Genomic DNA, 18760 nt, shown 5'->3' with positions numbered 1-18760 from the left:
TCAATAGTCACATATTTTATTATTGGAGTATTAAATTTTTAATTTTAATAATTAGGATTCAAATTTTAATAACTTCATATACTAAAAAAAAATCTTTTTCATAAGCCAAAAACAGATTTTTATCTAAGTTGGTGTGTCTACTAGTATTTTTTTTAGATGTCTCTAGTTCTATTTAGACCTAATAATTCATATCATCATATCGTGTTTCATGTCAAACATAATTTTAGACATTCTTGATATGAATACGACACGAATATACGAATGATACAAATAATTCAAATATAAATATGATATATTTATTATACGTGTTACATGCAATATGACATAATTAATACATTTAAAATTAATTTATATCCAATTAACATGACATGATACAACACGATTAACACGATTATATACGAATAACACGATTAGACACAATTAAATACTCAAATAATATGATACGATTAATATAATTACATACAAATAACATGATTAGACATGATTAATTAATTTATTTAAAAAAATCATTTAAATTAGTATTTAAACAAAAAACTAATTAACAATTAAATATTTATAATCTAGTTAAACACTAAAATGATATGATAAAAATTATTATTAATTTATTTTTTAAATAAACTAAAATAATTTTTAATTTTTTTTATGTTATGAACAATATTGTGTTTTAAATGTGTTATTAATGTTTGACACAAATATGAACACGGTATAAATAATATCGTATCTTAATCATATTGATACAATTCAAATACGAAACATAATTATACTAAATTTATTCACAATTTTTTTCGTATTATTTTTATATCATATCAATATATCGTATTTAAAATTATTATGTTTAGTTCCATTTTTAATCATTCTATAGCTTTAAAGTTTTTTAATTTAATGCACAATAGGTATACGAAATAAATTTCCTGGCATATTAAGTGCAAAAACAATTTCTTCGCATATGTTCCATTATTGGTTTGGTTGAGGATAAATGCAAGCTAATTTCTTTCTATATATTAACCCTATATCTTGATTGAGCAACTATTAATTATGTACAGCTATTGCACGTATAGATGATATGTACCATGTGGCACTAGTGAGACTGCTGTATGTCATAATTTTAATTAAAAATATGTTAAAATATCATAATTTTTAAATTTTTGTAAATCTTTTAAGTTATAGTTTTAAATTAATATTTTTAAAAAATATATAACACGTGGCAATTATGTATATATCACGTATATAATATTTATACACGTGTAAAATTTTCATTAGCTAATGATCATGTCACCAATTTATATTAACAGTGTTAAGAAATAATGGGATAAATTATACATGGATTAAAATTTTAAGTATTTGATTAAACATTTTTTAGTTGAATGCAGGTATCACATTTTATATTTTCCTTTAATTGACAGATGGCAGATTACATTGTCCCTTTAAGGAAATAACTTTTCAGCCACTCCAATCATCAAAGTTAATAAAAAAGTTTTGTTCATTACCGCTAAGTGAATAGGTTATCTTCTTGAAAATGGACATGAAGATATTTCATTATATACTCTAATCAATGGGTAAAAACAGTTTCAAACCCCATTATGATGAGGTGAAGGAGCTACAATTTGATCCATCTGGATGAGATTGGGAGGAGCAATATTCGTGATTTGTTTGTGATCAAGATCAGGATCCAATTGCTTCATCTTGTTCTTAACATACATCCCATAAACATAAGAACAAAACCCCCATCCACACATCACAGTCGACACAGCTTTGACCCCACCAAACTCCTCCCTGTACACCAACACCCCTCCCAACACGTTCATCACCAGCAACGCTGTCATGCAAATCCCTCCAGTCAACGAACATGTCAAGAACACCATCCCTGCCGTCCCCATAAAGCAAAGCTGCCAGCTCACCACGTTCGACAACACCGTCGCCCAATACACCCTCTCCCCTTTGTCGAACACCTCTCTTCCCTCCCATTTCATCTCCGCAAATCCACCGTCCCATGCCATCCCAACGCTCGCTAACGCAGTCGCTGCTATCTCCATCACTAGCTGCATTTCCATCACCATTGCATAACAGTAGACTTTCTTGTATATCATCTCCATAATTGGAAGATATAGTGCGAATAGCAGCCCCGCACCTATGGTTGCTATAAACCCAATGAAGTATTTGGCTCGGGTCAGGCCCTGGGGTCTGTCATGGTTGGACTCTAAGGCTAGCAGGGCTGAACCCAGTGTTAGTAAGATGACGCAGTTGAGATTCATGAAAGTGATCTTTTGCTTCACGATGATTACAGATAGAATGAGATTGAATACTAATTGGGATGATAAAAGCAGAGAAGAGGTGGACACAGGGAGATACGAGTTGCCCCATGAAAAAAGAAGGTTGTTTAGGCCAAGCATCAGGCCTATGAATATAGACAAAGCTAGGATTTTGGGAGTGAAATGAGTGAAGGGTTTTCTCTCAGTGGACTTAAATAGATAATAAGGAAGGAAAATGGGGATGACAAGGAGAGGGAATCCAACAGATTGAACCCAAGTTGAAACCCATCTGCTTGAGCCTTTGTGATTGAAATAGTACTTAGAGAGCAAGCTTGAGGATAAAGAACCCACAAAGAGGCAGGCATAGTTGATCAACAAAAGTGGCAGATAACGCTTGTTTGTGATGGCTTTTTGGTCTTGTTCATTGATACAATGGGAATGGTTGTGGCTAGAAGTAGTGTTGCTCATGGCTGTTGATGAAGAGAAAACAGTGCTGGAAACAGGTGGGTTTTTTGAGTAATCGGCTCGGCGGTGCTGCTTTCTGCGGATCAGAACTCCATTTAAAGGAGATAAAACCGAGGGGACGAATCTGTGTCTAACGTGATAGACGATTGGGGTAGTACTAAAAGACAAATTGCATTTAAAGCCCGGTTGACAAGCGATTTGAAGAGACTGGCTCCAAAATTCTCATCCGAGAAGAAAAAAAAAAACTGAAATAACATGAAAAGATGCAAAAAATTATCGGGTCAAAAGGCGATAAATCATGCTTTTAACGTTTACTGACAAAAAGAATCTGACTCTACTAAAAGTAAGAGAAAAGACAGTTTCTAGTAGGTGATTGGTATACCGTTCAATAGTTCATGTTTGTTCATTGTGAGTCTAGCTTGGCCTGATTCTTTTGTTTTTGATAAAGCCAGTGTAAAAAAGCTAGCCGTTTGCTTAATAAATGAGCAGCTGCAGATAATCTGGTCTGGCCCCATTTGGTTAGGATGTAATTCGCTTGCTAACCAGGCAGTAAACTTGCCATAAAATAGACTAACAAACGCAGAACTTGAGACTGATGAGACTTTAAATCACTTGCCATAAAAGAGACTAACTTTGGCTCAAGTGGAAAAAAAATTTTTCTACTCTCTTAATTGTTTGAATTCGAATTTTTTAAAACGTTAGAACAAAAAACTTTTATAACTTTATTTGTATCAACTCAATAAAAAAATATATCGACCGAAACTGAAAAACCTTTTTCCGCTCAAAAAATAAACTAATCAATTAAAATTTAAATCTATAAAAAAAATACATCAAAATATTATATAAAGTTCATAATTGTAAGTTGTAGATTGTGATTGAATGCGTGATTATAAGGCAGGACGAAATATCAAAGTATAGAAGAACTTTGGTTGAGTAAGAATACTCAATACTTCGCCTAAATTTCTTAAAAGAAAATTATAATAATTTGGCCTAATTTTTTTTTAATTTGTTCTTTCTAGCAACAAAAAGAGTGCAAAGGGTCACACTTTTGTTTCTAACAATTAAAATTGTGAGATTTGATTCATTGAATCTTATTCAATTTGAAAAAAACATAAACAGTATTAATATCATATTCATTTCCCATCTAAACCGGATCACATCGATCCATGAATACTTCTATTTCCTTATAATATCTAAATTATTTGTTTAAAGACAGTAACATGACACTCAAAACAAGATGTCTTTCATTTTATATTTTCATAAATTTTACTTAACAAAAGTGAAGTGTTAATTAATCAGTTAAAATTAAAATTTAATGAAACTGAAAATGTTAAAGTCAGCTAGTATATGTTGGGCAAATTAAATCCCATAAGCATCAACCTTCTCAATTTCATATCATACAACAAATATACTTGTCCAGCCCAAAGGTTATATCATACAGCCAACACCAATAAATAGAAAAAAATATAAATGAACGAAAACTGTCTATTAATATTTCATTTTTTTTTTTTAATCAGAACGCAACGCACCAAACCTTTGAATTTAGGTAATTTAAAATACATACATGCATGGGCACATTTGGCTCAATGATACATAAGTGCATGTATTTTCTGTTCAAAAAAATAAGTTCAAATTAATCTCCCTTTCCCAAAATAAAAAAGGGGATAATATCCTTAATTACATACATTAATTTGTTTCTATTTTTCATTAATATAATTAATGTCATAATGGTAAGCACCAACAGGGAAGAGAATTGGCAGTGATCATAATTAGAATATTCATATAAGGTTGAAATTAAAAAAAAAAACAAATCTATTCTATTAGAAGTAAAAAGTATAGCTAACACTTCGCTATTGACAGCTGGCACTTTTTGGGGTTTTGGGTTATATGAGTTATAAGGTTTATTGGGCGTTAAGTGGTTTAGTCGTAAATGTAAATTGTCCTTTTTTATCATATTTTTCCCAGCACCAAAATTTTAATCACTTTTTTTATTCAATGACAGAATTTTAGCGATTTGAAACCAACGCTATATGTACCAAATGTTTATGAAATTTTAGTAATGTATGTTAAAAAAAAAGTCTGAATTTGAGACCAATGTTAAAACGATCCACTCCTGTGATTAGATCAGACAAGCTTTACAAGAATAAATCATATCAAATAAAACAAAATATTTTTAATAAAAGTAATTCTCACTTTACATACTCAACAAACAAAATATTTTTTATAAAAAATAATGCCCACTTTATAGATTTAACAAATAAAACATTTTTTTATAAAAAATAATTCTCGAACAAAATTATCTTTTAAGTTTAACATTTGTTCAAACAATTTATACTAATTTTAACTAAAAACGAGCAAAGCCAGAAACACCACCTAGTGAATATCGAAGGGCCACCACCATTCATACATGTATGATCCACTCATTGGTGTAAATCTTATTTGCAAAAGGTGAGTTAATTACGTTGAAAGAGTATAAAATAAAAAGGTAATGGCGGGTCTAATTTTTTACATATCTATAATACATGTATATTTTTATTTATAAAAATTTAATTAAATAAATAAATTTTTTAGATATAATAATAATAATAATAATAAATGCTGACAATTTAATTTTGATTCGGAATATATAAGTAAAATTTTATAGCTTTTAATAAAATTTTGATTTTGATTATCTTTTATATGTTTTGGTAACTTGTTGATAACCTTTGATAAAATTTTAATAATTTTTAATACAATTTTAGTAATATTCGATATTAGTTTAGTAACTTATTATATAAACTTTTAATCACTGATATAATTTTGATAATTTTTAATAAAAGTTTTGAACCTCCTAATGTAAATTTGGTAACATTTCATATAATTTTGGCAATTTATGATATACTTTTGATAATTATTGATAAAATTTATGTCATTATAAATTTAACAATTGATTCTCACGGGTGGCAAAGCATGAGTTTCGTTCTAGTCTAAGATTATTTTTTATATAATAATATTATTATTTCATTCAAATTTAAAATTTTTAATAAATTTTTTTATTAAATAAGTTCATAATAAGTTTATCCAAGCCTTAAAAAATGAAAGTTCTAGTTTCATTTCTATTAGTAACCAAAGTTCAATCTCTAAAAATTTCAAATATATAAAAAGTTATCAATATGATTTACAGTTAAATTATTATTAATTTATTATTAATGATTTATTATTAAGTTAATGATTATTTATTATAAAGTTATAACTTATTTATTATTAATTTATCGATAATTTACTTTAAAATTGTTAATGATTAACTAATTTATTACAAAATTATAACTTATTTACAACTAACTGATTAATGATTTACTACGATTAAGTTATCAATAATTTATTACTAAATTATCAATAAATTATTAATATGTTATTATACATTTACTCTTATGTTATCATTTATTTATAACCTAGTTTTTTATTATTTACTATAAAATCATCATAGATTTTATATTAAATTATCCATACTTTACTACCAATTTATCATTGATTTACATTAAATTTTTCATGATTTACTATTAAGTTATTATTAATTAACTATTAAATTATCGATAATTTACTATTAAGTTATATTGATTTACTTTTAATTTTTCAATGATTAACTACTGAGTTATCATTTTTTTTTTGTTAAGCTATCATTGATTTACTAATAAATAATTATGCATTTACAACTATAAAATATAGAGTTTAAAAAGTCTACTAAAAATATATAAGAGAATTTCCTTTTTATATAACAACATTATTACTTTATTCAAATTTAAAAACTTTTATTAAAGTGTTTTATTAAATAAGTTCATGGTAGATTTATCTTAACCCCCAAGATTAAAGTTTTGTTTCATTTCTACTGGTAACCAGTATTCAATTACTAATAACTTTAAGTATAAAAATGTTATCAATGATGAATAATTAAGTTATCATTAATTTACTGCTATATTATTAGTGATTTACTATTAATTTATCAATAATTTACTAATAAATTATCTATGATTTATTACTAATTTATTAATGACTTACCATTAAGTTATAAATGATTTATTATTAAATTATTGATAATTTACCACTAAATTATTGATAATTTATTATAAAGTTATAATGGATTTACTATAAATTTATCAATGATTTATTATAAAATTATCAGTAATTAATTAATTTACTATTAAATTATCATTAATTTATAATAAAGTTATCAATAATTTAGTATTACGTTATTTGTAATTTAATATTAAGTTATCAATTTGCTATTAAATTATCAATAATTTACTATTAAATTATCAAGAATTTATCATTTTATTATTATATATTTAAGCTTATGTTATCATTGATTTACTACTTAATTTTTTATTATTTAATATAAAATTATTATTAATTTACTACTAAATTATCTATAATTTATTATTAAATTATCACTAATTTACTATTTTCTATTAATTTACTTTTAAATTATCAATAATTAACTATAAAATTATTAATTAGTTACTATGAAATTATCTTTGATTCACCGCTAAATTTATATTTAGATTGCATCGAAACACCATTTCAATGCGATTATACATTTTTCTAGGCCAATCTCAATGGTGCAAGACATTTGGATAACAAAAGATGGTCTGATTGCACCAAAATAATCGCACTAGGGGTGAAAAAGTTTACTAGATAGAAAGGGGTTCGGTGAGATTTCTCATTCCAACCGTAGCCCTTTTTTACTAATTACCCCTTGCTTTAGTTTTTTTCGCCTTTCAAACTATAACGCGCAATTTTTTTTTTATTTTTAAAAAAATTTAATTTTAAATAAAAATAATTATTATTTTTAGATTATTATAAATTTATATAAATGTTTTATTATCAATTTAAAAATTCATTTGATATATTACTATTATTTATATTAATTTAAAAATAGTATTTTTATTAATTTAAAACTATTTTTTAACATAAAAATAATTTTATTATTTTTTAATTATTTATTATCATTAAACAATTTTTAATTTAATATTTTTAATGATTATTTTTTATTCTCACTACAATTTACTCCATCGTTATTATTGTTTTCATATCCAAATACATATTTCATCATTAATTTTAATCTTATCGATACAATAACTAATCTTATCACTATACTAATCTCATTTTCATTACTATTTTTAATTTCATTAAAATCAATCTCATCACCCATCTAAATAAACCTTAAAGATGGGTTTGGATGTCATTGGTGTTCCGTTTCGGTGGATTTATCCACCTTTTTGTTGCAATCACACCATAATAAGTTATTTTGGATAACAAGCTGCTGTGGCATTTGCCAAAAAAAAAAAAAAGAGAAAAGAAAAAAAAAATTAACACTGATACTTAAAAATTCCACTAGAGGTAAAAGGGTCCACTGGGATTTTTCATTCCTATCGCAGTCCTTTTTATTAAAAAATGCCCTTTGAATTAGTTCTTTTTTACCTTGATTTTTTTCCACTCTTTTTTATTTTTTAAATTTCATTTTGATAAAAAATAATAAGTAATCTTTTAGATTAATATCAATTTGCATAAATTTGTTATTATTAATTTAAAAAATCATTAGATCTATTATTATTATTATTATTAATTATTAATAATTTATTAATAAAATTATAATTTGACATAAAAATAATTTAATAATTTTTAATAATTTATTAATTTTATAAATATTAAATAATTTAGCATTTTTATTACATATAATTTTTAATTTAATATCCTTAATAGTCATTTTCTTTTCTCATTACAGTTCATTTTATCGTTACTGCTATTTTTACATTCAAACATATATTTCACAACTAATTGTAACTTCTTACTGCTATAATAACTAATCTCACCTCCATCATTGTTTTCAATTTCACTGAAACTAATCGTATCGTCCATCTAAATGGATCTTAAATTATTTATGATTTACTACTATCAGTTAATTATTATTAAACCAAAATTAATTTACTATCACATTATCACTAATTTACTATTAAATTATACTTAATTTATTATTAAGTTATCAATAATTAACTACTAAATTATTAATTTTTTAATAAGTTATCATTGATTTACTATTATAATATTATACATTTACAATTATATCATAATTGATTTTCTGCTAAATTATTATACAATTACTATATATTGTTATTAATTTACTACTAAGTTATCAATTATTGACTACTAAATTATCATTCATTTACTTTTAAGTTATCACTAATTTACAACAAAGTTATTCATGATTTACTATTAAGTTATTAGTGATTAATTTTTAAGTTATCAATGATTACTACTAAGTTATACTGATTATTTTTAAGTTTTCAATGATTAATTAATAAGTTATCAATTATCTACTATTATATTATTGTTGATTTGCGGATATCAAAAAATAAAAAAACCAAAAGATATACTAGATGATATAATTTGTAAAGTAGAGAAAGAAAATAAGAAAAAACTTAAGTGTAAACAACTTGAAAAATAATGAGTAAATATTTTTAATTTGCTATCTAGTTTAACATGTAGTTATAAGTTAAAATCATAACTTTTTATGGTAATGAAAGTGTCGAAACTAAATTAAATAAATATATACAATATATATTAAGTCAATGTTTTTAAGATATATTTCAAACTTTTTAGTTTATGGTAAAATTATACACATTAAACTAAACCTTCTTGATGGATTGATTAAATGATTAGTGTATGTATTATCATATCTGTTAGCGAAGTTCAATCAACAGCATATAAAAGATTGAAAATTTTGAAAAATTTTTCCAATAATAAAATTAAGAGTTAAATATAAAAGTGACCCATGAACTATAGATTTTTTATCATTTTCTTACCAAAAGAAATAAATTTGTTTGTTTGGTATTCCAACGTTTATTTCGTCATTCACTTTCAAACTTGAAACTAACATTGTTAATAAACTTGTTGACGTGACATTAACATCCAACAAGATGTTAACACATGTCAAAAAAATTCGGTTAATATCATGTCATCAATGTCATGTTAATATTAAAAAAAATTTCAAAAAAATTCTAAAAAATCCTAAAATTTCTAAAAAATTATAAATTTTTATTTAAAAAATTTGCAATATTTTAAAAAATTATTTAAAATTTATGAAATTGAAATCTTTTAAAAAAACAAAATTAACGAAACTTTAAATTTTCAAAAAAATATAAAAATTTTAATAAAAAATCCAAAATGTTTCAAAAAATTGTAAAAAAACAAAAATTTAAATAAAACAAAATATTCTTAAAACTAAAAAAATTCACAAAAACTTAACAATATTTTAAATAAAAATAAATTTTTTAAAAAATTTTCATAAAAAATTATAAAAAAATTTTCAAAAATTTGAAATTTTTTCATTTTTTTAATCTTACAATTTTAATGTTTTTATATATTTCTTGAATTTTTCAAATTTCTTTTAAAAATTTCAAATTCTTTCAAATTTTGTAATTTTTAAAAAGTTTTCAATATTTTCAAAAAATTTTCGTTTTAGATTTTTAGTTTTTAAACTTTTATTTTTTTTAAATTTTAAAACAATTTGTTTTTTTATTAAAATTTTCATTTTTTGAATTTTGTTTAGATTTTATCAATTTTTTAATTTTTTTTTTGAATTTTTAAAATTATCAAAATTTTATAATTTTTAAAAAATTTTCCAAAAATTTTCATATTTTTTAATTAGGAATTAGTTAGAATTTTTTTATTTTTTAAAAATTTTTATGAAATATTTTTTTTATGCTGATGTAACATTAATGATGCAGCATAAATAGGGTTGACAACGAGTCGGGTCGAGGCAGGTTTTTGCTCGTTCCAAACCCGACCCGATTTCATATCTGCCAAACCTGACACCGATCTCAACCGAATTTTTTTTTAATTTTTTTCATACCCGAACCCAACTCGATAATGTATAAACTGCACCCGACCAGACTTGAAATTAATAAAATATTATTTTTTAAATATAAATATTATTTTTTAAAAATATAAATATTTAAATATATAATTATATAAATATATATAAATAAAAAACTAATTTGAAAATTTATTTTTATATAATATCGGGTCGATCGGGTTTGTCTCAAAAATATTTTTTTTCTGAAATTTTAATTTTAAAAAAAATTAATACTTTCAATTTTTCTTCAAAATACTTTTTAGAAATTTTTATTTTAGAAATTTTATTTTCAAGAAAAATTTTAATCAATAAGCAGAAATATAATAATAATAAATAAATGAAAAGAAAAAAAAAATCTTAATGCAGCTCAGCTCAGCAGCTGGGATGACTTGGCTCGAGACACAATGATTGGTTGGAAGGCGCGGCTCAGGGGACGCGACTCAGCTCGGCTCGACTCAACAATAGTTTCTGGGAGCAGGTTGAAACGTGAGTCAGCACTCAGGTCGAGTCGAGCTGAAGAGAAACTCGCGGATCCTAGGGTCCTTTAACGCCCAAAACGATGTCGTTTTGCGATAATATAAAAGGCTAAATTCAGCCTTTTTTCACCAGATTGCTCCACCCCTTTCTCTCTTTTCCCCTTCTTTCCTCTCTTCCTCACTTTAGGATTCAAGAACGCCTGTTGAATCCTTCACCAGATTTTGAAACTTTCATCGAAATCTGAGAAAGGTTGTCGGAATCTGATCGAAAGTTTATTGATTTCTGGAAAATGGCTGCTAGAAACTGGAAGCTTCGCCAAAAACTTTGAATTTCGCCTGAAAGTTGTTGAAAAATTTAAATTTCGTCGAAAAATTAGTTGAAATCTGGAAATTTTCCATAAATTTCCTAGAAAAAAAAACCAAAAAATTTTGAAAAAATTTTCTAAAAATTTTAGAACTGCTTATATTTTTCTAAACATTGTTTTTGTTTCTGTTTTTCCTCTTTTTTTTTTCTTACTTCTGATCAACAAGTATTTATAAAATCAATTTTAGAGTCCCTGATTAATCTGGATTCTCTTTCTAATTAAATTTTTGGATTATCAGATTAATCAAATTTATCCTATGCTAGTTTAATCCAAATATGATTCCCTACCAACCTTATTTATGGCCAGATTCATTTTTTTTATTTTTACTTATTTTTAATTATCCTAATCACCATCATTATCTCCTAACCAAAATAAAAATAAATAAATAAATAATTATGATAAATCCAAAAATAAAAAATAAAATAAATAATATAAATAAATCATAAACAAATAAATCAACACAAATGGGTTAGTTTGACCCCTTTGAACCAGGTCCAATTGATCTAAATCTGAACTAAATTGAGTGTTTACAATATGACTTGGATATAAAAATTTTCTTCTAAAATTAACTTTAGTATCTTCATAACTTTTGCACTTCGATCCCAATGATTTATGTTAGTTAAAAGCATGTTATTAATGGTTTCGATCCCCACAGTTTATGTTAGTTAGAACCATATTATCATATGACTAAAAAGTTTTTTATGACATATATGTTATATATATATTTATTTATATATATATATATCTTAAGATTTAGTGATACAATTTAATAAAGAATTTAGTTAATTTTTTATTTTTTTTAGTTTAAATTAAATAAATTTAACTATATATAAAAATAAATATATAATGCAAGAACAAATAATAAAAAGAGTATCTATATAAAGGTAGATTTTTCATCAAACCTCTATTTAATAGTGGGGGCTTTTATTTTTTTTTTAAATTCTGACAAATTCAATATGAAATGAAATCAATAATGAAATTATTAAAATAATAATAATAATTATAATAATAATAAATAAATAAACAAATAAATACATAAAACACACATGCATATTCAATTACTTTTAAAACATAATAAACGAAATATAATGAAATTATAAAAATAAAACAACGCCAAGTTTTATTATGCATTTATGTTTATACTATTCCAGTATATTGTTTGCTTATGAAAATCAAACCGAAAGCATGACTAAAATTTTACGTTTTGACTTTAAGTCAAGTTTTTCTACCAAATTTACCTGTACATTAATTATTTATAAGAATGAAGAAATAAACAACAAAAACATAAGAGAAATGCTATTGAATGACAACTAATTAATTAAGCAGGCTAGAAATAAGAAATCAACTATAATTAATCAATATTTTTTATTTTATATGAAAAAGTTAATAATAATAAATTTTTTTAATAATAAAAATCATTTAAATCAAAATTTACTAAAAATTTAATAAATGAGAATTTAATAATAAAAAAGTTAAAAATGAAAAAATCTTTTAAACTAAAATTTATTAAAAGTTTTATTAATGATATTTTAGTCAGTCACTTTTAATATTTTAAGAAATAAAATTTTATTGAAAGTATTTTAGTTGAGGTTTTAAAACTTTTGGAGTTCACAATTTTATATATAAACAAATAGATAGATATATAGATAAATAGATTATATAAAAATTTGTCAACCGTTTTATCAATTTTATCGATAAATTTATTAATTTTGTGGATGAAAAATGTGTTTTAGGGAATATTTTAGGTATCCATTAAAAATTTTTTTTCGAAATTTTCTTATTTTTTAATTCAGGGAGTGTCTATGAGAAAATTTTGAAAATGTCTAATAAAGAATTTCCTTTAATTTTTTTTATTTTTCAATTTTGAAGGATATCCATAAACATTTTAATTTATTAAGTGGATCCGCCCAGCCCCATATAAAATCAGAATGCAGCAAAAATTATTAAGGGGAAAAAAATACATAGGCAGCATTTGTTTGTGCTATAAACAAGACAACAGATTGATTTTATCCATCAATTAATCCACGCTTCCTCAAATTAAAAAAAAAAAAAATTATGCCACAAAAAGCTGCATATGCATTACATAGAATTTCTCACTATTTCGCCACCAAGTAATAATTAATAACCCCATTAACAAAGTCTCACAACTTATTTCAGTTTCATTGCCATTTTAAATTAAGTTGAAGGCCTAAACCCATACAGTAAAGTCGAATAAAATTATAAAACAAGATTTAAAGTATTTTAAATTTATTAAACGTCACGTCTTAAAAATAATTATATAAATCAATTAATTTAAACCTTAAACTAAAAGAAAAACCTTTCTATTTCTATTCAGATTAATTTAGACTTTTGGGAATTGTTGGCCTTTATTTAATATATCTTAAAGTCTCTAAGAAAGTGATTGTATGTTGTCTCCGTGTAATTAGGATAAATGAGGGAAATTATCTTGTTCATTCGTGACTTGAATTGTGATTAATTAGCATAAGTTTATTGTATTAAGTAAGGATATTATTCAAATTTGATGAAAATTTTGATTTTTTATTCGAATAAAGACAGATATAAATATTAAATTTTAAAAATGAAATCGAAGATGTATATAACTTTGAAATACCCGTCGAGTATAAAATGAAGACAGATGATATAACATCCATCTTGCATCTATACCCAATATATTTATATATAATTATATATATTTAGTAAATAAATTTTTTTTTAAATTAATTAACTTTTAGGGTTACATCTTTTTATTATTTTATACTTGATAAAAACTAAAGCCTTTTCTTATTTTGCCTCTGTTTCTCTGTCTCTAGAAAATTTTTCTTTAATCTTTATTCTTTAGTTCTCTAATCAAACGTCTTATTGGTCTTCTACACCTCCACCTTGGTTAACTGTAGGTATCGCTTAAAAACTTTGCTTTTAACTTTTCTTTGCTTATTGCACTTTGACTCATCTTCTTTTGTTCATCTCTTGCTAATAAAAATATACTATTTATCTAATCACATGAATTATTACACTTAAACCATCTTTTACCCAAAACGTCATTGAAAAGTGACAACCAACCATGTGAAAATAACGGGAGACAAAAAGATGTGAGGAATTCCAATAGAAAGGACAGAACATTACTCTTAGACAAGAACCAGATTATAATTGATGGAGACATTTCCAAGTAGGGAACGACCCATCTCTCAAAATAAATATATAGGCTTTGAACTTGTAGCTTAGGTTAATTATTTTGTTGCTTAATCCCATCCAGTCAAATGCTTATTGCATGTACAAGGCCTCAATATCTTTCAAAACTGAATTTGGCAATAGGGGAAGACAAAAAAAAAAGTATATACTGACAAAAATGCCAATTGAAAGGTATCAAAACAAAAAAAAAAAAAATCAAAAAGCAATCGAGCCACGTAAATGACCTTTACAAGTAAAACGCCTGAAGTCAAAATTGTTTTCACAGAATATGAATAGATCAAAGTTACAAGAAGAAAACAATCCTTTATTAGATGACTAACGCCTATGTACAGCCAACTAAAGAAAATTTGTTAAAATACAAAGAAAATGATAATAGATTGGTAGTTATCTGAGTTTCAACGAACTTTTTTATATGTGCATGCTTTGGTTTTTAATTTTTAATCAATTATTTTTATGAGTTAATACATTGTGATAAAGAGAATAGTTTTAATTTATTATGAGTTTAATTTGATCTTATTAAGATCTACCAATTCTACATAATATAGTGATTTAATTTCTTCATATTTTATTTTTTTAGATATTGTTCCTACTTAGGCTACAATAGAAAGTAACGATTCATCAACTCCTATTAACTTGCCTACTAAGTCACCAATTGAAGTTGTGGACAATGAACGTAAAACTTTTATGTCAAACAATGAGGAAAGAGACCCAACAACTGAAAAAAAAAAAAAAAAAAGATTGAAATAGGAGGTTTGGCAGCATTTTAAGAAGATCAAAGTTGATGGAATTGACAAAGTGGAGTACAATTATTGCCAAAAAAGGTTTGGAGGAAAAAACATGGATGGAACAAACCATTTGCCTCATTGTAACAACATTTGTAAACTTAGTCCTTATAAGAGTGTAAGGCAACAAACATTTATGCAACAACAACGGAAGGCAAATGAAAAAATGGTTATAAGTAATTACACATTTGATAAAAAATCTTTGAGAAAAGACCTTGCTAGTATGATAATAATGCATGAATATCCAATCTCAATAGTTGAACATTATGGATTCAAAAAGTATTCAACTAGTCTTAAACCATTATTCAAGATTCTTTCTCAAAATACAATAAGAAGTGACATCATTAAGATTTATGAATCAAAAAAGTTTAAAGCTTCAGAATTGTGGAGAAAAATTCAAGTATGGTTGCAATAACTACAAATATGTTGACAACTTCAAACAAAAAAGGAAGGATTCATGGCTGTCATAGCACATTTCATTAATAACAATTACGATTTGCAAAATTTAGTCATAAGGTATATTACTATATTTTGTTAAATACAATAGTTTGTTTTATAAGTTTGTTTTGCCTTACTAGTCTTATACTTGTTATATTTAAATTTTAGGTTTGTCTACATGCTTTCTCTATATACAGCAATTACTCTTTCCAACGAGTTATTAAATTGCTTGTTTGATTGAAATATTGATAGAAAATTGTCCACATTGATTGTTGATAATTGTTCTATTAATGATGTGATAATTGACATCATCATGATTAGGTTAAATCGTAATCATCTCTTATTAGGTGGAAAGTTGTTTCACATGCTTTGTTGTGCATATATTTTGAATTTGATTGTGCAAGATGGGTAAAGGTTATGGGTGATGGAATAGAAAATGTTAAAGATAGTGTTGCTTTTGGGATAGCCATACCAAAAAAAGAACAAACTTTTAGAGAAAATGTGAGACATTGGCACATTGATTCTTCCAAAAAGCTAGTCCTTGATTATAAGACTCAATGGAATTCCAAATATTTGAAGCTTAGTGTTGCTTTGATATATGAGGATGTTTTTTATCGTTTGCTACAAGAGCATTTATATACTATTATAGTAACCAAACAAAATTGGATGCTAGCTAAGGCGATTTGTGAAAGGTTGAAGGTATTTTATAATGCCACTAATGCATTTTTAGGGAGAAAATATCCGACATCCAATGTTTTTTCCATTGACATGCTAGTCAAACTTTCTTTAGCCACTTAGACTTCATCTCCTATTGAAATTATTAGAAATATGGGTACAAGTATGTTATATAAGTTTGATAAATGTTGGGAGACAATTCTTGAAATTATGGGAGGGGCTATTGTCTTTGATCCAAGATATAAGTTAAAGTTGTTACAATATTTCTTTCCTCAATTTTATGGAAAATCAATTGATTTTGAAATTCAAAGATTAAAAACCTTTGTTATGACTTATTGAATGAATATCAAAGGTCTTCAAGACCTAAGAAAATGTATTATGGATATGGAGTTTCATCTAATATCTCAAGAGTGAATAATCTTGTTAGTCATAACTTCTTTGATGGATATGATTCTTTTGTTTGCAATTCAGATTATTTATTGGCTAAATTTGAGTTAAATCATTATTTGGAAGAGAAAGTTTTACCCAAAACTCCATATTTTGATATATTGTCTTGGTGGAAAAGTGGTGAACTTCGTTATCCAACTTCACAAAGGATTGCTAGGGATATCTTGGCTATTCCAATTTCCACCATAGCTTTAGAATTTGCTTTCAGCACTAGTGGTAGATTGGTGAGTTCATGCAAATACTTTAGAAGCTCTAATTTGTGCTCAAATTTTGTTGTTAAAAGATATAGAAGGTAATGAATTTAATTGAAAAGAATTAATGATTTCATTACTTTATTATTTATATTATGTACAACTTTAAATGATATTTTTTTAGGTCGATCTTCAAATAAAAATGATGCATACCATGACACTATTGATGATGATTCTAAAATTGAAGAAAGAGTTGCAATAGATATATATTACATACACATTGATAAAAGAAATTTTATGTATTAGGTCTAAATTAAATTGTTTAACAATATTATTATTATTATTATTATTATTATTATTATTATTATTTGATTTTCAACAGGTTTTTTATTATGCATTTATGGGTCCATCGAGTGAAATTATCAAGAAAATTTCATTTTGAATTATCATTTGTACTAAACTTCTTTTATAAATTTTATTTGGTAAATCTTTATGATTTAGATTTGTATTTGTATTAACATGTGTGTCATATTTTATTTCATATGTGTATTGTTAAGTTTTTATTTATTTTAAAAAATTTTAAAAAAAAATTTTAAAAATTAAGAATTCTCATACCCGTCAGATAACCATAATAATGGAGATAGGGATAAATTAAGAATTCAAAAATAAGAACAGGAATGGGGACAAATTATATAATTGAGAATAGAAAATGCTCTATCCTTTCAAACTCACCCCATTGACATCCCGAGTATTAAGAAGCCGAGGCTGTTGAGCTTCGAGAATTTAGGGCAGAAAAATTCATGCAAAAGATTTGAGAGACGACCATGCCACTTGATTCTCATTTCTAACCGATCATTCAGCATTCATTAAAATTTCTCTATTAAAATATGATAAAAGCAACAGCAGTAATAAGTATCATATATTTTTAAAAAAATTTATCACATCCACTGATAATAGAATTTTTAAATTTTACTGTCAGACTTAATAAAATGATATATCTTTTAGAATAATAATAATAATAATTTATTAAAAAAAATAAAACATTTAACAATCTCTTAACCTCACTTATAAAATTTAAAAATTACACTATTAATATATCAAAAACAAACTCTTTTGAGAAATGCTTGAGGTTTTACCTTCAGGTTATGTCTGCAAAAGGAAGCCATTTCCCCATGTATGATGTCAAGGCCTCCATAGAATGCCTTTTTCACAGCATTTAAAATTGTAAAACGATTGGAATAAAGCATTTGGTTTAATGATAAATATATACTTCAATCTATGTTTATCGTTTATCTTTCCAAGCTACGAATGGCCTGGCTGGACCATGTGATTAGCTCGTAAATAACTTGTGAGAAATCCTACTTTTTGAAACATTGCCTAACAGAAATTACAAAAATAAATATTAAGCACTAAAATTGTGTTCTTGTTGTGTCTTATGGGTTCCTCTATAAAGGCAAATAACAATGGTATTAAGATCCTTTGCCTCCAATTTTTCAATCAGCAAAGGGAAAGAACATAAACGTTAGGAGAATAACCTCTCTTATCTAGGCAAATGTCCAAAAGAAACCAGAACAATCAATTCATGGACACCC

The 18760-nt window shown here is 25.1% G+C and overlaps 1 protein-coding gene across 1 annotated transcript; it reads right to left on the bottom strand.

Moving 5' to 3' along the window:
• Positions 1 to 1372: 1372 nt before the first annotated feature.
• On the bottom strand, positions 1373 to 3143 carry LOC111307264 (putative purine permease 4). The gene has a single exon (XM_022905286.2). It carries the CDS (start codon positions 2715 to 2717, stop codon positions 1569 to 1571), a length of 1149 nt encoding a protein of 382 aa, XP_022761021.2. The 5' UTR covers positions 2718 to 3143; the 3' UTR covers positions 1373 to 1568.
• Between the last annotated feature and the right edge of the window lie 15617 nt (positions 3144 to 18760).

Source organism: Durio zibethinus, chromosome 22, assembly GCF_047325235.1.
Source record: "Durio zibethinus cultivar Kanyao isolate XHJ-2024 chromosome 22, ASM4732523v1, whole genome shotgun sequence".
Classification (NCBI taxonomy): domain Eukaryota; kingdom Viridiplantae; phylum Streptophyta; class Magnoliopsida; order Malvales; family Malvaceae; genus Durio; species Durio zibethinus.
The sequence above is the reverse complement of the archived record's forward strand: the minus strand, read 5'-3'. Positions and strand labels throughout refer to the sequence as shown.

Excerpts from the sequence above, each read along its gene's own strand:
- LOC111307264 (XM_022905286.2), bottom strand. The coding sequence starts at position 2,717 with ATGAGCAACACTACTTCTAGCCACAACCATTCCCATTGTATCAATGAA.